The 26987-nt window shown below is 38.2% G+C and overlaps 1 protein-coding gene across 2 annotated transcripts in view; it reads right to left on the reverse strand.

The window, feature by feature from the left end:
* The window catches only part of LOC111593820 (homeotic protein distal-less), a 28337-nt gene extending 2836 nt beyond the window's left edge, over positions 1-25501 (reverse strand). For both annotated transcript variants that reach the window (XM_023306852.2, XM_030225040.1), the window contains exons 1-3: positions 25153-25501; positions 22054-22229; positions 19161-19354 (exon numbers count right to left, since the gene is read on the reverse strand). In XM_023306852.2, the coding sequence (XP_023162620.1) occupies positions 19161-19354; positions 22054-22229; positions 25153-25292 (510 nt within the window). In that variant the 5' untranslated portion in view covers positions 25293-25501. The remainder of the gene's footprint in view (positions 1-19160; positions 19355-22053; positions 22230-25152) is intronic.
* Between the last annotated feature and the right edge of the window lie 1486 nt (positions 25502-26987).

Raw genomic sequence — 26987 nt, forward strand, 5'->3', positions numbered from 1 at the left:
TTAATGTCGCCCCATAAAGAGTTTTTGGCGCTTGACTTTGGGGCCTGGGCTTGGATTTGTTTTATGTGCATGTGCCGCCGGCAGTTGATTCAATTAAGCGATAACTACCGGTATTGACTATAGTCAGACATGTTCGCTAATCGCACTGATCCGGCCGCGATTGCCGAATGGTCGCATTGCTCGATTGTCCGATTGCCCCGCGCTCTGACAGATCATTGACATTGACGCAAAGCTCCGTTTGCTTTTTGTTATTTTGATTTTCATTTCGATTTTCATTTTCATTTTCAATTTCGATCGAATGCGCAATCGAGCGGCACAGTTCGATTTGAAATTGGGAACAGGGGCAAAGCGCTTCAATCGAGCAGCGATTTTTGCATAGCTTAGCCAATTCTTGACCTGATCCAAGTTCGACTTGAGATGCTGAAGCGAACATATAAAACAGTTTTTACTACTATTATTTCGTTGCTTATGTGTCTTTTAGTTTTGGCTTAGTTTGAAGTTCGTGTTTATGCTCTTGCTATTTGTCAGCTGTTACGCAAGAGAAACCAAGCGCAAAAAATGCGCTCAATAATAAAATATTGTCGGGACAACACAACACAAAAAACTCTATGCAGCAAAGTGATGGAATATAAAATATTAAAAGAGTTAAAGCTGCCAATTGGCTACAGTTTATATAACAATATATATATATATATATATATATATATATATATATATATATATATATATATATATATTTATTTATAAAATATATAATTCATAATAAAAATTAGTTTCTTTTACAGAAACACACTTAACAGCTTTCAAATGTAGTTGTCCAATATCTATTAGCCAGCCGCATCTCAATTGTCAGCTTTGCATTTAAAATATGTTTTGACAGCTTTTTATAAATTATATAATATCAGCTAAAGTGCAAGCGTCTAGAAGACTAACACCAACTGCTATATAACTACATATATATATATATATATATAAATTTATACATATATATGTTTAAAGAGAACACCTCAAGAAACGAGCTCAGCGCCCCCCACTCGCATGTTTAAAAATATTTATGCAAAAGCAAAAAGAGGCAGAAAAAAAGCCACGCACGAGAGTAAAAGTGTAGTCAACTGTCTGACAGGACAGACAGCTAGAGACGGACTGTTGGACAGTCTGTCAAATGTCAATCAGCCTTATGTCATGGCAATCGCAATCGCCTGCTCTGCTCCTACTGCTCCTCCTCGTCGCTCCATTTGGTTTCTGTGGCTCTCGCATCAATTTGTACCACTTTCATATGGACAAATATGGCAAACAGCAGCAGCAGCAGCAGCAGCAAAAAACGAGAAATTAGCATGTCACTGTGTCACTTGAAGCAGCAGCCACAGTCAGAGCCACAGCAGCAGCCGTTGCTGAGAGATCTGTCTTCTTAGCCAAACTTTTTATTACATATACCCTATAGCCAGCGTAGGGTATTATTAATTGAGCAAGCAATGTGTTTAACTTATTAAAATGGTAATATAAACAGCAGTTTATATGATTTATAGCTATCATATGTATGAGAGAGTTGAGAGTTCTGGCGTGTGAGATTCTTTTGTTTCCAATTCAAGATCAGTTTTATAAGAAAAATGCGAATAGATTTGTATGAAGCACTGTTCTATTCATATATATAATCACCTTAGCATCTATATAAGTATTTATATTCAAGTCTATATATCTGTCTGACACCTGCCAGAGCAATAGCAGTTCGTCTATGCAGCATCTCGCTGCCTTAGTCTTAAGCATTATCCTTTTAACCCACTTTGTAGCTAGCGTCTAGTCAGATGGCACAACACTTGTGCTGCTTATGCTGCTTCATCTGCTGCTTGCTTGATCACTTCCGCAATATGTCACCTGGGCATATAATTTATGCGTGGCAGAGAAACAGAGAACCACAATTGATGGCCAGTCGACAGTCAACAGATGCGCCCCAGCGGCCAAATGTTCAGGCTTTCTAATACGCACAAGCAGCAACTGTTGCTGTTGTAGGCACAACTTTAGCTGTAACTGTTGCTGTTGCTGTTGCTGTTGCTGTTGTTGCATATCACTGCCTTTGCTTTGTCCACCTGTGTATGTTGCGCGCAATTGAAACTGGTTTCTTGCGCCGTTGCCAAAGTGCGTTTTTGTTGATCTTAATTCAAATTGCGCGGCTGGCTGCCTGCTCATTTAATTCATTTGACAGTTGAGCATTTAAAACGTGGGAAAAGATAACGCATTTGATAAACGGGTCTGCCAGAATGAACCTATTCGTCTGGCCAAAACATTGATTTCCCCCTGATTTGTGTGGGAGCGACAAAAAAAAAACTGAAAATAGTTTTCAGTTTCTGCAGAAAGCAAAAAAATCAAAAAGTGATGGAAAAAACACATAACTTTTGCCTTTTGCTATGATAAATTATGGCATTGCCACGCCCACAGCGGGTGGCTAAGGCTAAGGGCCCGCCCGTCGGTGGACACTGGCCATAAATAATGCTGGCTCAAGGAAGTGAGCACTTTATTAGCTGCTGCGACAGCAACAACTGTTGGCTGCCGCGTCTAAGCAAATAGACGAGACAGCCAAGCTGCGCCCGGTTAATGACAACAACGACGCCCCCCAAAAAAAAAAACAAAAGCAATTGCTGTTGTTGTAGCTGTTGCATTTTCCATTTTGGCCAAGCTGCAAATGTTGTCTGCCAATTCACGCTCGAGCGTTGCACTTGGCTGTTGTTGCTGCTGTTCACAAATTTATGGCTAGCAGCAACGGCAACAATCTGGGGCTGCCTGCAGTGTTTTCCCCGCATTGTTCTCAGCTTGCTGCTTGTTATGTTGCCAACAATAAGCTGGCTCTGTGGCTCTTTTGGACTCGGACTTTTCATTCATAAATTCCATGCAACAAGATTTTAACATATTTGCAGCACATTTTTGGTGCGCGAATTTGCAAAAAGCGGCCAACATTAAAAACCATTTTTCGCCGGCTGCTGTAGCTGCTGCTGCTGCTGTTGCTGTTGTCGGCTCTTTGAATTAGCTGCTGCCCGCCTGCTGTTACATTTTGTAAACATTTTGTTTAGCCTGATTAATGGCACATTCATATGTGGCCAGCAATTGCTACAGCAGCAGCAGCAGCAGCGGCAGCAGCAGCGGCAATTGCTCTTCCTTTTGCTAATTTAGCCTGAACATTGCGCATACGCAACGTGGTTCACTTTCATTTTGTTATAATTTGAATCTGCATGGCTTTTGTTGTCTGCCTTTCTCAGCTTTTATAGTTTTTTCTTTTATATATTTTTATGACAGCTATAAACTTTCCATAAGCACGCGCCAGCTGGCAAGACGGGTAGTCAGGTAGTCACTAAGACAGTTAGTCAGTGGGGTATTTGTGAGAGACGTGTTTAGGCAGCGACGTCATCCTCGCCAGGCCGTCGCCGGGCCGCAGCGGGCAATCTATTTTAATCGCGCTGCAATCGCCAGCGCAGCGGCAATTTTTAATTTATGCGCAAAAGAGGCAAAAGCAAAAAACCATAAAAGACACAGATAGAGAGAGAGAGAGAGAGAGCTGGAGACTGAGCGAATGCTGCGCGAAACAAAATAAAATTTTGATTTATGATCTTGTCGCTAAAGTTGTTCGTCAACAGCAGCAGCAACAATAACAAGTTGTTGCTGGCGCAACAAGTGCTTTTTGGCCACTCGCTGGCGATCATTCATAAAATGCGGCAAAGATTTGTATCTGAACGCACAACAACAAAAACAAAGAGAAAAATAAATAAATAAATAAAAGTAAAAGCCGAAAAAAAGCATTTATTATTATTTAATGTTTTAAGAAACAGATTGCAAATGCGCGATTGCTGCCAGCAGCAACTATTTAATGTTGCTCTTGTGTCAGCTGCTGTCGCTTTGCATGCAGTCAGTCAGTCAGTTGTTGTTGTTGCTTAAGCTACACAATTGTTGCGTGCGCTGCTGCTAAGCAAGAGAAACCACAGCCCCACCCACTTGCAAAGACAGAGCTGAGATTGTTGCTGTTGCTGTTGATGTTGCTGTTGCCTTAGGTTTTTTCTTGCTGCGTTGCTCTTTTGACTGCCATGGTTGACGGATTACGCAACTTGCCGGCCGTAGCATTTTCATTTTATTATTGTTATTATATTGCTAGCTGTTGTTGTTGTTGTTGTTGTTGCTGCCTTTTCATTGTTGGAAAATTTGTACATTGCATGCAATTGTCTGTTGCTGCTGCTGTTGTTTTACGTGCAAAATTTGTTTATAATTTTGAATGCAGCCAACAGCAGCAGCAACTGTTGCTGCAGGGCAGGCAATGACTTTAAAGCGTACTACGAAAATTTCAAAAAACGAAAACGTAAAACTGAGAGAAATAATATAAATAATAATGAACACAATGCCATGTCGTGGCAGCAGCTAAACAAAAAGGAAAAAAATAAACAGTTTTCTTTTGAAAAGCGCGTCTGCCCCTCTCTACCTCGACTCTTTCACCAGCTCTGCCTCTGCCTCTCTCACTTGCTGTGCTGCCATGCCCTAGAGTCAAGTGTCACGCACATGTTGTACAGTCCGTTCTCTGTTTTTTTTTCAGCTTTGCTACAGCATCAGCTACAGCTCATTAAAAGCCACATGCAAACGTTCTAGAGTCAAGGCGAAAGGTTTCGTATTTAGTTTTTATTTTTTTCTTCATTTCAAGTTCGCTGCCTAAGTCTTTCGTCTGGCAGCGTTGCTTGTTAACCCAAAGCCGACACTAATACTAAAACACGCTGGCCAACCAACTGGCCCTGACGAGTGGAACTTTATTTTATTTTACTTTTTCTTCTTTTTTTTTTTTTTTTGGTCTGGGGTAGGTGCAACAAAAGTGATTTCCAAATAAAATCGTTGCGGGCTGTTTTGGGCAACGCCTACCCCATGTGCATGCCAAAAGCGCCGAAAAAAAACAAGCTGAAAACAAAAAACTAAAGTAGAAAGCAACGGCAACAGTTTCAACAAAAAGCGCTCAAAGGCTTCAAGGCCAGCAACAACAGCAGCAGCAGCAGCAGCAACAGCCAGCCAGCGCAGCAGCAACGCCTGGGCAGCATCTCTGTCTTTATGAACGCAAGTTAACACCGCTTGGCCGCTGCCCAAACAAATTGAAAGCAAATCGATGCGAGAGCGTGCCTCATAAGCAGCAGCAGCAGCAGCAGCAGCCACGTTCAAAGTTGAAACACGTGGCTGGCGGGCAACTTGGCCAGATTGCAGCCATTTGACCTCAAACGCAGCTCGAACACTGCCTGGGCACGCACGTGGCTGCAATTGAAGCTTGCGCTCTAGCCATGCAAAGTATGCGACATGTTTGACCATTTTGGCCTAGACTAGAGACAACAGCAACAGCAGCAACTAACTACGGCGTTGCTCCCTAGGGGTGTTGTGTGTTGTGTGTGCTGTGCGCTGTTGTTTGTCTCGTCTCGGCTATGCCATTGATCTTTATCAATGGGCAGCTAGACGCAACGCAATGAATGGCGCGCGCTTCATTAATTTATGCATATATAGGCAATGCGTAAAAGTGAATGAGACGCAGCAGCAGCAGCAGCAGCAGCAGCAGCCAGTGGCAAGTTATGAGCTTGCCCCGCGGGAAACGCTGCTTAATAAACAATAAATATGCAATTAGGCAAGGCCAGAGCTGAGCACTGGAGACTGCAGAGCGGAGACTGGAGACTGTTGCTGTTGCTGTTGCTGTTGCTTTGGTCAGTTTATATAACGTCTCTAATGCAGCAACAACAATTAACAAGTTGATGTTGCTGCTGGTTGTTGCTGGCGTTGCGCTTAATGAGAAATGAGCGCGCTCCTTGGAGGCAGCCACGTAAAACAATTTATAAATAAATAAAGATATTGATCTAATTTCTATATAGGCACATGTTGTTGCTGTTGCTGTTGCTGTTGCTGTTGCTGCTACGGTGATTGCTTAATCGCTGCCACGCATGAGCATTTCACCAGCTGCCGCTGCCGCTGCCACTGCCGTTGGCTTTCAGTCACGTACTTGAAGCGAGCCATAAAATGTGACAGGAGAAAGATACACGCATTCAGATACTTTCAACAAGTTTCGATTGAACGCCAATTGCAGCTCATTTATATTAAATACAAACTTAATATGCTGTTATGCTTAAGCGCTGATAAAGTTGTTAGCCATATAGCAATGCATGAACTGCTGCAGCATCTTTTTGGGTTCTCAGTGTTTCGCGCGAAAAAAAGGGGCCAACAACTTGGCTGCATGCCAATTGCCCAAGTTAAGAGTAGTTCGTGCGACAAATCGAGCATTTTACTAACTCAATTAGTGCTTTATAGGCGCAGAGAAATGCGCCTTTTGCCATTTCTGGACGCATACGCAGAAACAATTAAGCACCAGCACCAGCAGCAGCAGCAGCAACAGTTGCTGCGACAAATCTCGTGACTGTTCACAGCCCAACGGATGATGCGCATCCGGCGTTTAACGCGTTCTGCCATTCTTAAAGCCCTGTTTGCTATTTGTTGTTGTTGTATTGTGCAACAATGTTTGTCAAATCCGGAAACTGTTCCCATGTTGCTGTGAACTATTGAAAATTGTACAACAGCAACAGAGGCAGCTGCCAGCCAGCTAATGGCATGCGATGCGAATTGCGAACGTAAACGAATGCGAATGCGAATGCGAATGCGAATGTGAGTTCTCATTCGAATTCTCATTCGCTTTTGATTCACCTGCAAGGCCTTGAAATTTTGTAATTCTAATTTGTTGCCAGCTAAACTAAAACTGAGTCAGTGTTGCAGTTGTGCTTTTGTAATCCATCAGCAGCAGCAACAACAACTGCTCAAAAATTATGATGAAAAACAGCAGCAGCAGCAGCAGCCGCAGCAGCAGCAGCAGCTGACGCAAAAATGTTTTCAACAATAAATCGGCGGCAGCATTTGATCAACAATTGCCAAGGTGAGATTCTAAGCAGATACAGCAGCAACAACAATAACAACAACAACAGCAACAGCAGCAGCAGCAGCAACAACAATTGCTGCAGTTCCAAGTTCCAAGTTGATGTCGCTGCTGGCTTGTGAGGAGGGCGTGACGGGGCGGAACGAGCACAACAACAACAGCAACAGCAGCTACAGCAACAACAAGTACAGCAACAACAACAATAATAATAAAAAATTTTTGTCGAACAAAACTCGAGAGCGCGACGCGCATTTAAGTTTTACTTAGTCAACGTTGTTGTTATTATTAGTGTGTGTGTGTGTGTGTGCGTGTGTGCGCTACAGTCAGTGCAAAATATTAGTCATATTTAATTTAGTTGCGGCTTCGCTTGCCTGCAGCAGGTGACAGTCGAACTAGCTAAAAGTACGTGCTGCTTATGTCATGTCCAAACCTTAGAGTAAGGCAGCGCGGGGGGCGTGGCACAGCTAGCTGACAAGCTAACATATAGTATTATTATTATTTTCATTTTTGTTGTTTCTTTTTTTTGGAAGCCAAGTCTTACTTGCGCAGCTGTTGCTTATTTGGGAAATACTTAAAGCCCCAGCCTGTCTATTTAATATTAATGCGATTCTGTTGAAAGAAATACTTGTTTATAGTCGACAAATGTAGCTCTATGCTTTATCACGTGTCGATATTGACGTCTGCATATAGATACATCTATCGATCTATACATTTTATATGCGAAACAAAAAGCAAATTGTGGGATTTATTTCTGGGAATCCCCAGACCAACAACAAGAGTGAGAACGAGAGAGCAGCAAATCGCTGAGAACTACGGAAAATTTAAGGCAATTCCGAGCTTTGATCGATTGTGTAATCAAAGTTCAATGTGCAGCTATATATATAACAATAGAATCACGTAGATATATAAGATATCTAAGCTGAGCTCCCTCATTGCATTGCTTATAGCAAGTCAAATGGATTTTTTCTCCATTTTAAACTAAGTACTTAGAACTTCTTCTTCTTCGTTCATATTTCTTGCCCCTTATTAAATAGCTGCTGCTCTGCAGTTAGTCAATTATTTAACCACAACTTTAATTACCGCTATTTAAATTGTGCGCTCCGCTCGCACAAAATTCTTTTGCGGCACTGCATAGCCACACACAAAATTAAAGAGCGCTCATAAAAATGCACTTGAAACATTTTCCAGGCCGTCGCACACGGCTCCAGCAAATTGGAACGGGTTTCAGGCGACTTTGTGGCTATATATATATATATATATAATAAATATGAAACAGTCCATACTATGTCAAACAGGCAAACAAATTAAGTGAAAAAGGGCAAAAAGCAGAAAATGTTGCGGCTAAACATTTATTTCTAAAGCGGCCATTGAACTAAAGAGTGTGCTTGACTAGTAACTACCCTGTAAAACTGCGAAGACCAAGGGCTACTAGTTGGTTAACAACTAAATATGTGACTTGAAGCTTACTGCATATTTTTGTCAGAATTTGCATAAATTTTTTTTTAATTTAATTAAAACTAAAAAATTAATATTTATATTAAAATTAAAAAATTCATATTTATATTAAAATTTAAAAATTAATATTTATAAAATGTTATTATAAAAGCATTGCCTTTTCTTTATTCGAAAATTTAAATAAAAATATTTATCAATAATAAATATTTATTATAATATTTTTAAAGTTAAATCTATCATATATTATAACACATAAATATCTGTCATATATTATAATATATATGATGTACATCATTGATAAATATAAGTCTTATATAGTCACGTGGGTGCACACTACTCTGCCTTAAGACTTTTTAATAGACAAATCTTTTACACCTGAGTTCATTGTAATACGAATGCTTCTTCTCCAATTTGCCACCTTTTTAGTAAGTCGGACTTAGCAATTGAACATGTTTACACATATTTCTTATATACAACGCTTTCTAGTATTAGGTCTTATATTCTGTAGGTTCAGCTATCATTTATAGTATATGTCCATATGATAATACCCTGCCTCAGATACAAAGCTCTATATATTCTCTACATTACTCTAGCCTACTGTCTCTCTATCTCTCTCTATATATATATATATATATGGTCTCTGTCCTATCCATTTTCCTTACTCATTATTCAATGGGTATGCTATAGTACTATACAAATCATATTTGTGGTCAGTACTTCATAATGATGCGCTGGTGACGATCTCATTTCACTTTATGAGATTCCAACTAAGAGATAAATAATAAACAAAAAGATACTAAAAAAGTGTGGCGGGTAATTGCACAATTTATATAAGCGCATTCTTTGGGGTTTTTTCCAACTTTTTATCCACTTTTTTCTGTTTTTTTTTTTGTTTAGCTGTATTTTGTTTTGTTTAGACGTAATTTAAATATTATTTGTTTTTTTTTTAGGTTTTTTTTTTCATTTACCAAGCCAAATGAAATCATGGCCAGCTAACTATTATTTGTCGTTTTATTTAAGGTTCTGTTGTTGTTGGCTCACTTTTTTCCTATGCATTTTCACACACAGCGCCAACGGATATCACAAAACAGCGATCATGATAATGGAAAAACAGCATGAAAAACTAAAAAAAAAAAACCTAAAAAAAACTCAACTGAAAACAAACAAAAGAGTGGAAAAATGTACAAAATTAACCAAGCGTTAAAAGTTGTCTGCTATTGTTGTTGTTGGTGTTGTCATTCGTTGTTGTTGTCCCGTAAAGATTTGCCGCTCGCATCGAATGCCAAATATAAAATAGTATAAAACAACATTAATTGGAGTGTCAAAGTACATGGCCTGGCCCCGCCAAGCTAAAGGCTTGAAGCAGCAGCAGCAGCAGCAGCAGCAGCAGATATTTGAGCAGTTTAATTGGCATCGCATTTACAAGGCCAAACAGACAAAAGAAGTTGGGCGTAGAAGGATATCATATAAGCGAGTGGGGGGAGCGCCGTCAGCTAAGGGTTGTCGAGCGGCTTCGTATTGCCAACTAAATTTCACAAAACATATTCGCAAATTTGAGAGCCAATTATAACATGAGCTCGCGCTGACTCATGCCGTCTTGAGCTGCTGTCGCTGCTCCTCTTTTCTGCGCATCTCCCTGGCCCAAGCTGTGCACCCACCCACAGCCAGCGGCCACAGCGCACAAATCTCAACGCATCGATTAAAAATACATCATAAAATAAGCAGAACGTGGCTGCGGCCACAGCTACAGCCACAGACTCCAGTCTCCACACTGAACGAGAGTCGACTTTTGGCGGGGTGTTGCCAAGTTGGTTTTTGTGCCTGGAACGAGTGCCGTCAATGCCTCGTCGTCGTCATAAAGTTGATTTTAATTTTGTTTCGCTTTTTTTTTTCATAATAAAATAATAATTATTGTGATTATCGCGTAACTGAAATCTTGAGCTGCAAACATTGCTGCGGCTGGCGTAGACACAAAGACAAGGGCACGCATCCTTGAAGCCGTTGTAGCTGGTGTGTGTGTGTGTGTGTGTGGTTGTCAACATATGTGGCAAGCCACGTTTTATTTGTCAATACTTTAAGCCAAGTCACAGCAAAATACTTTTGGCCAGCCAGACGAGCTGTCGTCTAGCTCATTATCTGCCTCTCTCTATCGATTGCTGTCTCGCTCTTTGGCATTTGTGTTATGCGCAATAAACATAAAATGTTATTTATTTGCATGCTCTCACTTAGGCTTGTGATGTAGCTGTAGGCCAGGCTTAAACGCTTAACTGTCGCCTGGTTATTTCACATATTTTTTATCTTCTTCTTGTATTTTGTAATTTCCTGCAACACAGCTGTCCGCATTTGACGCTGCTGAGCCGCTGACCAGTTTTTCGAATGCCCAACATATATTTTTTTTGTAAATATTATGAATGAAATGGGAAACAAGCTTTCAGCGGCAACGGCGTCAAATCTCTTGGGCTGTCAAAAGGAAGTGAGTGCGCCGCGACAGGATGTTCAAAGACAAACTTCAAGATAAGCAACAACAAAAAAAGTACATAGAAATGTATATAGATATATATATATATATATATATATATATAGTATGTGGTATATAGGTAAATATCGCTAGAGGAAAAGGAGCCCAACATGCTTTCTATTGCTATTAAGATAGATAGCTGCTGATATCGATAGCAACTAGCTGATGAGTTGCAGTAGCTAAACAAGAAGAAGAGGAAGCAGCAGCAGCAGCAGCAGCAGCAGCAGAGGAAGCAGCAAGAAAAAAAGTTGAACTAATGGCATATATAAACCTGTTATAAGCCAACCATGCAAATAGCTGGCAAAGGAGTTGAGTTTTTTAATAGAAAATAAAAGTAAAAGGAAAATATTGAAGCGAGACAAATTGAAATTGTCAGCGACAGCAAAGTTGAAGACCATAAAACGGGACTTAACTTGCAAAAAAAAAATAGCTATTGAGATCGCTTGAAGATCTATAAAGATTCTACCTTAGCAATGAATGGATACGTGAATTTTTTGAAATTTAGCTCTGTTAGCTAAGCTACCAACAAGCGTCTTAATGCTAATCGAAAAATTCGTTATGCCACCTGAACTAGTTCAAAGAGCTTCCGCTTAAGCATCTAGGCGCAGCGAATCAGTTCCATGAACTACGCCTTAAAAAGTCTAAGCCAAAAATCCATTGGCACAGATTTTGTGTTGTTTGTCTTTTGATTGCTTCGAATTATGTCAACCACAATCAAGATTGCGCAAACAGCACGTAAGCACAAGCACAAAAACAATACACAACTTTGGCTATAATAAAATTAAAGGCACGCTCTTCAAAGATACATTTGTATCTGTACGCGCTATAGATACATTGTGCTGTGCATTAGATGCGCTCGCAAATGCAAATGCGGTCACTCGATCTCTGTGTGTGTGTGTGTGTGTGGGGAGAGCTGCTGCTGCTGCTGCTGATTGAGAGGCCGATCGAGGCTGACGGAAGAGTGAGAAATTGAGTGCCCACACCCCGTCGATGCGATGAGCTGGAGCTGGAGCTACGGTTCGGGTTCGGGCAATGCATCATTGTTAATGGCAACTTGATTTGTTGTCGCTGCTGGCTGCTGGCTGTTGTATTAGGTACTAGTACCAGCATCAGTAACAGCAACAGCAAGAGCAACAGCAAAGCGCTGATCAAACTTAATTCAAAGTTCCTGTTACGCGAGCGCACGGTGCAAAATTTCGACATAGGGAGGCGACGACGATCAGCAAATGTTGCTGGTGGGTAACACAGAGTTGTTGTTATTGCAATGTGCGTGTGATTAAGACATGTTGTTGTTGTTGTTGTTGTTGTTGTGGTGGCTGCTGAGTTACATTGTATTATGTGCCATAATTTAATTGACATTGCGCGCGTAAATCAGGCAATCACTGATATACGATGTGTTGTTGTCATTGTTGTTGCTGTATTGTCTGCTGCTGCTGCTGCTGCTGCTGCTGCTGCTGCTACTGCTATTGCCGTCACGTTCGTTGCCAGAGCATTTAAATGCGGTCAGCCAGTTTTTCATTTTCATTTTATTTCATTTTTTTTTTCGCTGTCGCTCCAAGTTAGCCGCTGATACTAACTCGACACTTGTATTATTTAAATCAAGTTGTGCTAGTTTTTTTTTTTTTAATTTTATTTAAGCTTTTTTTTGCCTAATACAATAAAAGTATTTTGTGCGCTCAGCTCTTTAAATTAATTTATAATTTAATGTATTTTTTTGGCAAGTATTTTGAGTTGTTTATAAAAGTTTCTTTGGAATTCCGTTGAAATTTGTTTTTGTTTTTGTTTTTTTTTTTCTGCGAAGTCCATGACCTTTGCTCAGCGCTCTTTTGGGGCTAGGGGTGGAGCAGACTTATCGCTGGCAGCAGCAGCAACAACAACCTCAACAAAGGCTGCTGCGAAGGTGTGCACCGTGGGCGATGCGTCTGCGTCTGCGTGCAGCAGCCAAGACACACACACTCACGCACGCACACACACACGCGCACACACATACTCATAAAGCAGGCGTTGTTGATTTTTGCAGACAGGCGAGAGCAGCTAGCGAAGCCAGGCGCAAAATGTTAGTACAGTGATAAGACATTGCGAGCGGGTCAATAAAATTCAATTGAATTATATAAGCACTCTAAGCGAAGTCTTTAATATAATTAGGATTTATCGGAATGCTTAGTCAATTCTCAGCTACAAATTATAATGGAATTGAGTAAATGAGCTGCTCTGTGGCTTGACTTGACTTGCGTTTACACACTTCATTGCTTATTATTGCTATCGGCATTAGAATTAGTATGATTATAATTATAATTGCAATTATAATACATTTAATCATAATTAATGCGATTTTTAATGTCATTAAAATATCATTTTATTATTATCATTAGCAATAATATCATCACTGATACTCTTATTATTATTGATACTCTTATTAACATTTTTATTTCATTGTCATTAGCATGATCAATATTATTTTCATTAACAATATTCTATTATTCATTATTATTATTATTAATATTATTTGATTATTAATTATCTTTATTATCTTTGTATCATTATTATATTATTAACTTCATTATCATCGTCTTACTTTCATTAGTATTATTATTATTATTATTAATATTATTAATATTATTATTATTATTATTATTATTATTATTATTATTGTTATTGTTATTATATTTATTATTATTATTATTATTATTATTATTATTATTATTAGTATGTCATTGATAATTATCATTATAATTATCCTGATTATTTTGTATTATCAAGTTCATTATCTTTTTTATTATCATCATTTTATTACCATTATCATCATCACTGTCATTTTTACTATCATTATCATTGTCATCATTATATTTTTCATTATTATTATAGTTACTTCTTGGTTCCCCAACTATGCATATAGAGAACATATTTCCAGACAGCTTCATTTTAATAATGATTATTTAATAAATAAAACATCACTAATATCATATTCTAGCCAACTGTATATGGCATACTTCTTCTTAAGAATATTCTCCATATGTTCAGTGCGAACATTTTGTGTGGAGTCTTGAGAGTCGATGAGCTCTACAAGCGCCGTTTTGGCAGTTCATCTGCTAAACAGAAACTTGATGTTGCTGCCAAAATCCTCAAAAATCCTTTGTTTTGCGAGATTTTTCGAGCGTGGCCTCCTACAATTCTGTTTCAGCCGTTGCGCCCTTTTGTGGCAGGCGGGCGAACACAGCCGCAACCAGATCAAAATGTGCCGATACGAGCTCATAAACACGCAGTTTAAAAGGTTCGCTTTTCGCTTTTCAGATCAGCTCGTTGAGCGGTTCGCACGGACAGCAGCGCTGTTTAATTTCGGCTTTTTCTGATTTATATTATATATACACATATATAATATATTTATATGTATGCACATGTGTGTGTGTTGTTTTAGAGTGTTTGCGTTTGTCTCGCGCTGTCAGCTTCGAGTTTGAGTTTTTGGTGCTTGAGTTTTTATGTGCGTTTTTTTTATGTTTTTGGGAGTTTTTTGGTGTTTTGATATTGAAGCTTTGGCGATCAGCTGCCTGCGTTCTATGTAATTATTCAATTAGGCGGCAGGCGGTGTAAGCCGAAAAATAAAACAACAACAAGAAGGAAAACAGTAGCCAGCATTTAGCTCTAATTGAAACTGAATCAAAGCGAAAGCGACAGACGGCGAGACATACATACATATATTTGTGTGCAGTATTTATAACTATATTTAGTACACATTGATCTGGCGAAACAGTCACCGGATGCACTTTCAAAATCAAACTACAAGTGCGCGTACTTAAAGCTAAGTGAGAGATTCAACTAGAGGGAGGTCGAGGAGGTCGAGGGGCAGCCAGCTGACGGCCAGCAGTAGAAACTCGTTTCATATACTCTCTGCAGCAGCAGCAGCAGCGGCAGCAGAAGACGCAAAAAATAATAATGAAATTACCATAATTATATTTTGCAGCCAGCACTAAAAATTTTATATATATAAAAAACCAGCGGCTATAAAAAAATACCAAACGCGGCAAAAACAAATAGCCAAGCAAAATGTGCCACAGTTTTGAGCAAAGTATATTATCGGATAGTTTTATAGCCATATCTATATAGCCATAGACCATTGCTGTTGCATTTTTCATTAGCAGGTGTTAGAACGTGTCGCCAGATTGAGGCCGGACAACAACGACAACGGCTGCGACAGCGACGAGCTGTCAGTGTCAGCCGTGAGTCGAGAGCTCTCAGCTACAAAAATATAACAACAACAACAGCAGCAGCATTGCCTGCCAGCATTTTGTAAAATGCAAAAATGCATTCAACATGCAAAACTTTAAGAACAACAACAAAGTTGCATAAAACGCCCCAAAAAACGATAGAAAAAAAACAAGGGAAATAAGCAATTGAAAACGAATGAAGTTTTAATACTCTAGTATAGCTGAGCAAGCTATATGTATATATATATATATATATATATATATCAAATACTAGATTCAGATCTAAAGCACAATAGCTTAAGCCTTAATACTAAAGCTTAGTTGAGCACCTTGAATGCATTTATATATGTACATATATATATAATATATATATATATATATATATATAAATATATCTTGTTAATAATACTATAATATAGCTAAGAAACTAAAATGATCTTAGGCAAAGAACATTTAGCTGAATTTGACTTAAATATCTTAATTTTTCTTAAGTAAAACTTAAACAAAATCTTCTATGATATATATTAAATTTATGAAAAATATCTTAACTTTATCTAAAGCTATATCTAAAGCACAGATCATATAACTAGTTTAGTCAAATAGATTTCTCAGCAAAAAAATCCCATTTTTTCCTAGGATATCCATGGCAGGCATATGATATATTAGCACAATCAGCCTTGTTCCGACATATGTCTTAAAGGCAGCTTAAAGTAATCGCTGTAGCCAGTTTCATTAGCACAGCTCTACTAGTTGCCAAGTTCTAATAGTTAGCTTAGCCAAAAAAAAAACGTGGCTTCAATTTAGCTATGACTGAACTTCAACTTCTTACTCTATAAACGTTACCCAAGTCATGACCAATGTATCCTAACCTTAGCTAAAAATTGGGAAAGCTCTTAAAGCTTTAGCTTTACCAGGCTGTCCGACGCTGCCCGCTGAAGGCCATTAAGCCACGTTTGCTGGAGCTGGGGTTGGGGCTGGCCCTGGCGCTGGCGCTCGAGTGGCCAATGCAGTTGTTGTTTGTGTAACGCATAAATCTTAAGGCAAAGCACAATGGTTTGTTTGCACGGCTCAAACATTGGCGTGGCCAACAACAACAACAACAACAACAACAACCACAACGTTTACAATTTAGCTATAGCTGTAGCTATATAGCCGTAGATGTTAGCTAGCAAATCAATAAAAAACTTCCGTTGCGGCTGCCGAAGTTAACTTTGAGGGCGGTTTTAATTAACACGCGCTGGGCCACGAAAGCGAAAGTCCGAATGGACAGACAGGACCTGGTCAGAAGTGACTGCAGCTACTGGCAGTCTGAAGAAAAACAGTTAGCCAAAAACAAGAAAAAAACACCCTTCGCTGCAGTCATAAATTAAATTTTGTGCTTAACCCTACCTTTGGTATTTATTGCAGGGTCAGAGCAGATAAAGCAAATTGATTGTGTCGCCCGTGGGCAGTGCAGCCTGTGGTACAGTGGGCGTGGCTGTTTATTTAGTTAGCTAGCGCAAAAGAGTGGAAAACTGCATGCGCTGACAATGCGGACATCGATTGACAGCTGCCAGCTGGCTCGGGCTGCTGTTGCTGTTGTTGCTGCCACATTTTATGGAGCCTGGTTCTCTAGGACGATGACGCTGGCGTGGCGCTGGGTGCTTTGCCCTCTTGTAAATCAGCGTTTATGGGGTGACTAAGTAAACGGCTTTTGGCCTGCCACAAATTTATTACACAGCCGCCGTGTGGCACGCCCCGCCTCAGAGGCAAGAGACGCCGAGACTGAGCTGTGCCCGCGTCTGTTTCTGTGGCATGGCAGCACAACGCAGCCGTGTATTCAAATAGCTATCTTGATAAACAACTTGCGGCCAAGCAACACCCACGCAACACACACAGCCCGAGCAGGGTCTTCAACTTGTTTTACAAGTTTCATTTGAGCTGCCTTGCACTGTGCCCCTTTGTCTCTGTGTGTGCGTGAACTTTTGTGGCACACTAATTCAATTAGGAAGCCCACGCCCACTATCAATAAATTTCTCAAAAACGAGACTCATTCACATCAACTTTTGTTTTTCCTTTACTTTACTTTACTGTTTCTTTTTTTTTGCAACTATTTTATTTGCTTTTGCTCTCCATGTGGAAAACTATTGTAGCGAAAGCAAAAAAAAAATACAATGAGACGTTCGGGCACTACGAGTCTGGAACTTGAACTGAAAAAACTGGGTGGGTGTCGCCAAAGCAGCCACAATGGCAGGCAGGCCTCGTTTTATTATATATATATATATTTTTCCCTAACAATTATAATTTTTTTATTTTTTTTTACGTTTGTGTCTTTCTCTCTCTTTGTCGTGGGCAGCAGCGCGTGCATTCGAAAGATACTCATTGTTGTTGTTGTTGTTGTTGTTGTTATTGTTGTTGCTTTTAGCTGAGTCGTCATACAAAAGTTGACATTGACACACGTGCAAAATGCAACAGCAACAAGAGCTGGAACTCGCATACATTATGATATTAAACACAGTCGTTAGAGCTTGTCTGCCGGCTTGTAGCTATGTATACATGTATCTCTCTAGCTATATACCTTTATACTATATATATATATATATATATATATATGTCACAGGCGTGGGCGTTAGCATATGTCTAGCTAGTTGTTGTTGTTGCTGTTTGCAACTTGGTTGCTGCTTGGCTTGGCTCGTTTGTCAGTCAACATTAGCGGCATGTCAACAATTCAATTTGAAATGCATTTAGCTGCCGCTGCTGCTGCTGCAGTTTTGTTTTCTGGCTTTTTCGCCCAGGGGCAGAATTTTATATACCTAGGGAATAGACTTGCTGTGCTAAGAGTAAAGCATATGCCCTATATGCCCTTGCATATCGAATGAAAGTTGGCTTTTTTGCAGTGTGTAGCGTAGAGCTTTTAAGTTATTAAATAGTTAGCATTAGAACTGAAAGCTTGAGGAAGTATAGGATATAGAAGGTAGGGTATAGAAGAGGAGGTAACAATACAGAGGGTGGAGTAGAGAGAAGAGAGTAAAGAGAAAATAGAGTAGAGAGTAGATAGAGTATATAGAGTATAGAGAGAATAGATTATCTACAGAGTATATAGTGTATATAGAGTATATAGAGTATATAGTGTATATAGAGTATATAGAGTATATAGAGTATATAGAGTAAATAGAGTATATGGAGTATATGGAGTATATAGAGTATATAGAGTATATAGAGTATATAGAGTATATAGAGTATATAGAGTATATAGAGTATATAGAGTATATAGAGTATATAGAGTATATAGAGTATATAGAGTATATAGAGTATATAGAGTATATAGAGTATATAGAGTATATAGAGTATATAGAGTATATAGAGTATATAGAGTATATAGAGTATATAGAGTATATAGAGTATATGGAGTATATAGAGTATATGGAGTATATAGAGTATATAGAGTATATAGAGTATATAGAGTATATAGAGTATATAGAGTATATAGAGTATATAGAGTATATAGAGTATATAGAGTATATGGAGTATATAGAGTATATAGAGTATATAGAGTATATAGAGTATATAGAGTATATAGAGTATATAGAGTATATAGAGTATATAGAGTATATAGAGTATATAGAGTATATAGAGTATATAGAGTATATAGAGTATATAGAGTATATAGAGTATATAGAGTATATAGAGTATATAGAGTATATAGAGTATATAGAGTATACAGAGTATATAGAGTATATAGAGTATATAGAGTATATAGAGTATATAGAGTATATAGAGTATATAGAGTATATAGAGTATACAGAGTATATAGAGTATATAGAGAATATGGATTATGAAGAGTAGAGAGCATAAACAGTATAGAGTATGAATAACGTATAGAGAGTATATAGACTGCAGCAACCTGCATACAGTGAAACCCATACAGACTATATTATAGATATTACAAATATAAATGACAATCAAATGTTCTTCGATCTCTCACTCCATTATCTTTTTAGCTCAAATGACAAATTCTCTTTATTTATGTGCACCACAAATAAATCTATATTTATACAAAGTATTTTATATATATATTTATGGAACTCACCTGCGTTTGCGTGAGGCCCAAACTCGCGGCCAGCTCGGCACGTTCGGGCAGAGCCAGATATTGGGTGCGTTGGAAACGTCGATTCAGTTGCTGGAGCTGCAGTGAACTGTAAATGGTGCGTGGCTTGCGCATTTTCTTGCCCTTGCCATTGACGCGTAGGCCGGAGTCCTCGCATTTGTCTGAGATTGAAAAGTCTGCAAAAAGAATGTGTATATATATATATATATGTATATATATTTTAGAGCGCCAGAAAAAGAGGGAACTGCAGACATAAATGGGCCTCAATGATGAATTTATAATGAGCCATAAGAATTATGGCAAAGCACTGCGATTGTGAACTGCGGACATAACTCAGGCTAAATAAATATTCATGAGCTGCGCTTCGGAATGCATGACAGAGCAACTCCAAATAGAGCGAAAGAGCAAAAGCGAGCAGCGCGTCGCTATTTGGGCTGCCAAATCGAACGCTAAGTAACTTGTAAACGGCTTTGCAATTAACTTTAATTAACAATTACGGCATAAACAAAAAGCAAAAGTTCAAAGCACTCAACTTGCAGCTCATGACGTAGCTAATTGCGAGTGTGTATGTGTGTGCGAATCCAGCCAACTATTATTAAGCGCCCATATATGGCAACCGTTACCCTTACCTGAGTGTACGTGTGTGTGTATGTGTGTGTGTGTCGAAAATATTGGCGCCGCAGCACGTGCTGTCGCTTTAATGACAAAATGGCTGCGTGCGAGCGAGATGGCAATTGCCTTAACTTATATTTGACCACCCAGCACATAAGCCATTAGTCAGACTGACACCAGGTCCCAAGTGTGTGTGTGAGTGTGCGTGCGTGTGTGTATGAGCTGCTGCTGCTGCTGCTGCACATGTCGCTGGCCTGGGCAGCTACACCAAAGAATGGTGTAATTAATTACGCCAAACGAAAGCGTAATTACCGCAATTATAATTACATATAAACGTATGTGTGTGCGTGTGTGTGTGCCAGTGGGCCATTTAATTTTAGGCATTTGTATTTAAAGACATTTTGGCGCGCAAAATTTTTGGCTAACAGCTGTTTTTGTTAGCTCAATAAACGAATTTTATAGACGGAAGAGTCAAGGTTAATTGCAAAGCTGCCCACGCCCAGCCGTTTCAGCCGTCCCAGCCAATGCGGCGTATGTGTGATAAATGTGTGACAAAATGTCAAGCTGCGTTACTTAACATATATAACTATCTATACATACACACTCACACACATTTATGACTACACTTATATAGCTTTGGCTCTGTGTTAGCGGCAACAATAGCTGGCAAAATGAATTGCTTTTCACTTACGTACAAAACTGCTCAACCAAAACGCATAAAAAGCCAGCAAAAATAAAAAAAAATAACAGCAACAGCAACAAAATTGTTTAACAAAATGCGATAGTTAACAAAATGTCACAGTCAAGCGCGCAATTATGCCAGCCACAATGAATATCGAAATTAAAATTTATATATGAAATAAAAAACCAAAAATAGTTGTAGTCGACTGCAGCATGTGAGGGACTTTAAAGTTTGTGTTTAAAAATAAGCAAATATCTAGAATTTTATATTTATTATGTTTGATATATACATTTTTTTAAATTTTTCGTGCTGTCAAAATATTTTTAAAACAAAAAAAACAACTGCGAAAAATTGCTTCGATTTGGGCTTCAACTTTACGGATTTTTAGAGTGAGCAAACTGTACTTCATACATGATTCTTTTACATATATATACATATAAATATTTTCATAAAAATTTAGTTATTTGATTTTATAAATTTTTTAAATTTTTTTCAAATATTTTTTAGATATTTTCATATTTATTATATATTTCTATATTACTTGCCAAATATATGTTTCTATACAAAACACACTCTGAACTTGAAGGTTAGGCAACATCCAATATCTGAGTGAAAAAAAAATGTTTGAAAAAACTGAAAAAGTCTTTTAAAGAAAATGAATTAAGCTGTTAAAGTCTTTCGATTACAGTTAAAGTCCTTTTAATTTCCATGCTGGCAAAAATAGGAGCCTAACTAGGTCTTAAGTTCAACTTTGGCTTTGAGTATCACAAAATTAAGAGACTGCTGCTTGCAGGTTCCAATGCAAAGACGTCAAAAACCTTTACTCAGGTAGCTCAAATTCTAGTTAGTTCTTAAATATCTCATGCCTAAGTTTTTGCTCAAAAATGTTTGCATTCTCAGCCAAGTGAATATTATTTCAATTATGTTTTGACAGCAGCAAACTAACATAAATTGAAATTGCGTCTTTGAACCGGTTCATTGAATAATTAATGATCTATATAAAAACCATATTATGGCCCTATAAAAAAGCTATGCAAGTGAGAACTTTCAAAGTAGTTTAAGCTAATAGGCTATGAAATTAAGTGTCGCCAGTTTTGTCATAATAAAGTTTTTGTTATGGAAATTTGAAATTAAAAAAAAAAACGAAAAAATAAACGACTTTGCGCATGGTGTGAAAAAAACTAAGAAAATGTTTAAGAATTGTTAATTTGAATGTTTATTTCTAAATAGACGTTGATGTATTGAAAAATTCATTTGTTTAGCTTCTACAATCTTATATCTTAATAAAAGTTTTGCTCATCTTTTTCATTCACTGTGGAAATGTCAAAGTCAAGTCTGTGTAGATGACGCTTGAAAGAGCGTTGTCCACTCGTGTTCAAGTGTCGCGAAAAAGTGCGAATTTAAAGAGCTTGAATTGAGTTGGATCTTGAGCAGAGGCCAAAGGCAATGCCTGACCAACTGAACAACTCTTCAGACAACAATAGCAGACGCAAACTTAAGTGATGTGCGCTACGAATAACAGCTGTATATACGAACTGAATGAGATATATATGTTAGTTGAGAGCTGGTGGTGGTACTTACCATCCTTGGGAGGACTGGCGCAGGGCGGTGCATAGCTGCCTAAATGATAGCCAGAGTAGGAATTCTGATGCATGGGCGGGAATGGATAGCCTAAAGCGCTGCGTGGACTCGGAAAGCCCGAATCCTGGCCGCCCTGTGGACCGAAATGCTGATACGTGCTGCGTATGCCTCCGTAACTGTAAATACAGAGACAAAATTATAAATATAGTAAATATATATATATGTATATCAAATGAAATCAATTCGGCGCAGAGGCTAAAAGTTCTGCCTCATATCGTATTCATTGTTGGCCTTTTGGCACGCCAGTTCAGGTCAAAGAACAACAAATGAATGTAAAAAGAACAACAGTAACAACAACTATAGTTTGCGTGTTTTGTGTACACTTTTCAGTGCTGCACAACGACGATTAAATTCCAGCGCCCCGCAAATATATAAACCTCAACGGCCAAACTATCATGTTTAATGCACAAAGCGTCAAAGCGAAACTTTATTTCTGACAACAAAAACCCAAAAAAAGCACAAAAATTGGATTTAATGTCGAATACTTTTGCCCCGACTTCATTCAGTTAAAGTGCGAGAAAAATCAATAGTAGTAGTAAATATTTTGTTAACACTTTTTGAATAGACTTAAAGTTTCCCTGTCGAACAGTTGAACAGTTTCCCAGGGAGTTTGGCTTTCAACTTCTTCTGGGACACAATTTCTAAGCGATTGCCCAATAATAAGCCATGAAATATTCAATACAAAGCGGGCCAAAAGGCAACACGGAAACGGAAACAACAACACGAAATGCAACTGACTGACAACTGCCAACTGGCAACTGGCAACGGACAAAGTGAAACCGCAGCTCGAACTCCGGCAATATGGCAGCCAACGAACCACTTTGGAGTTGCACACGCACCACAAGAAATGGAAAACAAAAAAAAAAAAATATATATGACAAACCACAAAACGCAAAACCGCAAAAATGCAATGAAATATGTATAATGAAAAATCGAATCGTGCGTTGCAAAAACAATTTGAACAGCACGTAGTATGCATAGAGCGAGAAGCCCTCGCAACTGGCATAAATAATATTTACCCTCGGTAAAGTTTTTACCCATATATAGTACAGTCTATATACAAGTTAAAGTCCGTCGTTTGCTAAACTGCACTTAATTGAATTTATTTTTGGCTTCCGCTCATTGCCGCTGGGCTTTTGTAAAAGGGAGTCCAAAAAGCTATGCCGGACGGGCAACACCAGCATAAAGAACTGAAAACATAGCACCGATGCAACAGAAAGCTAAGGGTATACATTCTATATATACATTTTTATAATAGCTACAACAAGTCACTTCTTTAATCAAGAAACAAAAAAGAGAGAACACTTCAATTGATTGCAGGGGCGATATGCCTAGAGATATTCATATATATATATATATATATATATATATATATATATATATATATATTTATATATCCCTAATGCTTTCATAAACTGATAAAAGCATACATGTGACATGCTTAAGTATATCGTAGCTATATGTTTTTACTGCAATCTGATATTGAGCTACAACTTTGGTACTTCGTAGCCCGCGGTAAAAAAAGGTATACAAAAAAGATTTGAATTCAGATAAAGGCAAATGCAGTGACAGCTGTCCATGTTTGACTTGATATCTGCCCATATCATTAGGCATATATTAATATAGATAACTTATTTAAGTAGAATCCATAAATTTAAAACATATATATATATGTATTTAATATGATAATTCAAATGGTGTTTACAGATTGGAAGCTGTCGGAAAACGTTGCGAACATATAAATTATGGATATTGGATTGGATATTAGTTGACAAGGGATAAATTTTCATATTATATTTAAAATTCATTTATATGAGCTCAATTTCAATGGCATTGCATAGAGATTTTATAAAAATTATATGAAGAAACTTGTTTTTGCTTTTGATTAGTCGGAACTAGAGCTAAGTAAATTCTCCTTTGACCTCGACTAATTTTTATTTTATACAATTTATTTGTGCAGGCTTATAGCAATTCAAATATTTTCTAAAGTATTGCAAATTATTTTTATTTTCAGATTTAATTTTATATATTTAAATGCTGTATATATTCTTGATCTAATGAGAATTTGATTTGATTCAAATTTGCTTTGGCTGTTTTGAAGAGTCTTTGAAATAATTTGAATTTCCAATAAACTATAAACAAAAACTTTAAGAAATTGTCTAAGACTTATATAAAGATTACAATAAAATAATAAGTAAATAATTTGAAAAATAAATTTTAAATTTTAATAACTTGAAATTTTAGCTAAAATAAAATATTTTATAAATACATGGATAATTGAAACTGAATTGAAAAAATCATACACAAAAAAATTTGTTTCAATAATTTATAGCTCTATGCTATTTAACTATTATATTATTTTATATTTTTTTATTTATTGTATAAAATTTTATTTAAAATAGTATTTAGTTAATATAAAAATAAAAAAACATTTATAAATTTGAATGCATTTAAAATCAAATTATAAATTTCAAACAGTTTTGATTTTTTATATTAAAAAATAAAATCAAAAAATTGTATTTAAATCAATTTTGGTAAAATTCATTTTAGATTACTCTAAATATATATGTTTCTAAGTTTTTTAAAAAAATTCTATTCCATATTTTAGGTACAGTTGCTTTGGCAACTTTATCTACGATCATGTCTAGCTGAGCTTTATTATTTAGCATATTATCAAAGAAACTGGAGCTAACCACAGCAATCAATACAATTGAACCAAATTAAAGTCTTATAAAGATCTGGGGTAACGCCCTAGTTAATGTCTTAGACCCTGTGTTTTGGGTGTGTTATATAAAGAGCTGATGACGTGGAGCTGATAACGAAAAGGCAAATCAGAAAGCTGCAGAGCTGAACTTAGTGCAAAGGGGGAGGGGCAGACAGTTGTCAGTCAGTCAATCAGTCAGTCAGTTGTCCGTCAGTTAATCAGTCAGTCAGTTGCATTTGTCCTTCAGCTAAGCACTTTTGACATTTCTGCCGTTCGATAGGCAAAACAATGAAAAGCTGCTTAGACAGGTGGATGTTGTGGCATGCTGTACTTACCCGGCGGCGGCATGCTGTTGCAGCTCCACAAATGCTGATTTGCCAGGTATATTAACGCCAGGTGTGATGCTGGCGCTAACGGCTGCTGTGCTACCGCCGTCCATGTACTTGGGCGTGTGCGGTGCATCTGGTGCATCCATGCCCGATTGTGGGGTGCTGGGAGGCCCCTCGTAGGGGCTCCCTAAGTCCGTAAAATTGAGCGTGTTGGCGCCTATTGAGGCCACTTTATCAAGAATTTTGGCGGCTTTACTTTCTGACACGCGCGCCCGCAAAAAAAAACCAAAATGCTAAAGACAACAAATTGCAGCTGTCTCTATGTGTGGGTGGGAGAGCGTATGCGTGTGGGTGTGTATGTGAGAAGTGTGTGTGTGTGTGTGTACTTTAGTTTTAATTGCACATTAAACAAGTTTATATTAGTTAGTTAGTTAGTTGAGTTAAGCGCGTAAATCCTTAACAGCATTTGTAGCGTAAACACTTTTTCGATCAGCTTTGTATTTATCTCTCTCTTGCCCTCTCTAATTTTATATATTTTTTGCACTCAAGAATTGTTGCACTCGCAAATTTGGGTCACCCTTTTAATAATAATGATGTAGTTGTTGTTGTTATTGATGATGTTGCTGTTGCTATTGCTGCTGTTGCTGCTGCTGTTGTTGTTGATACCACTTGTAACAATTTGTATTTGAATGCCTTTTATTTATTTTATTTATTTATCTTTTCTTTTCTTTTGCTTTTTGTTGCTGCGCGCATTTAATTGGCATTCAGGAATAAAATGCACACACTCCAAGCCAAAAGAGCGACACACTGAACAACAATCTATGTAATTTTTATTTTTTCAATTTGCAATTGGCAATTTGCGCGACGGCAACGCGAACGATAGCGCGATATATGTGCATATATATGTATGTAAATATATATATATATATATTTATTATTAAGAATCCCAGTAGAGAGAATCTCTAACGTTGCAGCGTTTTGGAATCTAGCGTAAAACGTAAAATCGTGTGAATCGAGAGCTCGAAACGAACCGGGCGAACGGCGCTGCGACGAGCGACAGCAACAACGAACCAACCACGAACAAAGTGCGTATACGACTAGGTACGAGCTCAGCGCTGCGATTGCGCGCTGCCCGACTGCGCTGTCGTTAAGCCGGCAGATGTCGCTTTGCGGCGCTGTCGCTGTCGCGTGCGAGCGCAACGGCTGCGCATGCCATAAGTGCGAGCAAGATGGCAACGGTTGTTTGCCAGCGCTAGCTAACCACACCAATGGCAGGGCAGACAACCGGTTTGACGTCGCGTCGCTGTCGCCGCTCGGCGTGTGTGTGTGCATCGGTGTGAGCTGTCGCGGCAGCGGTTGGTGTTGAAACCGCACCAATACCATAAATTTTATCAATGGAGACGGCGCAGACGAGGGGCGCCCCCAGCGGATTGTGCGGTTGTGTTTCTGTGTTCTCTTTTCTTTTTTTTTTCTTTTTATTTTGTATCAACTTTGTAGTTGGCAGTCGTCTAGTTTTATGGCGCCCCCTTCCAGCCACCCACTTGAGGCGTGGCTAGCAGCAGCAGCAGCAGCAACGGCCCTCTTTGGGGGATTTACAACATTATCAACATTTATATTTGTATGCAAATTTTGTATTTTTTTCGAGCTGGCATTCTTTGGGTTTTACGGTTTTTGGACGACGACAGCGACGGCGACGGTGACGCTCGCTGCCATTGAAAGTGCAAATATTTTGACATTTTAAATAATGTTGATTAAATGCAAAGGTTTCAATTATTAAATTGATTGTTAAACCTGTAATTTTGGTTTTATTTCGTTATGTGTCTGCGGCACGCAATCAACAG

This window comes from Drosophila hydei, unplaced genomic scaffold, assembly GCF_003285905.1.
Source record: "Drosophila hydei strain 15085-1641.00,03,60 unplaced genomic scaffold, DhydRS2 tig00008122-arrow-pilon, whole genome shotgun sequence".
In the NCBI taxonomy this organism is placed as follows: Eukaryota; Metazoa; Arthropoda; class Insecta; order Diptera; family Drosophilidae; genus Drosophila; species Drosophila hydei.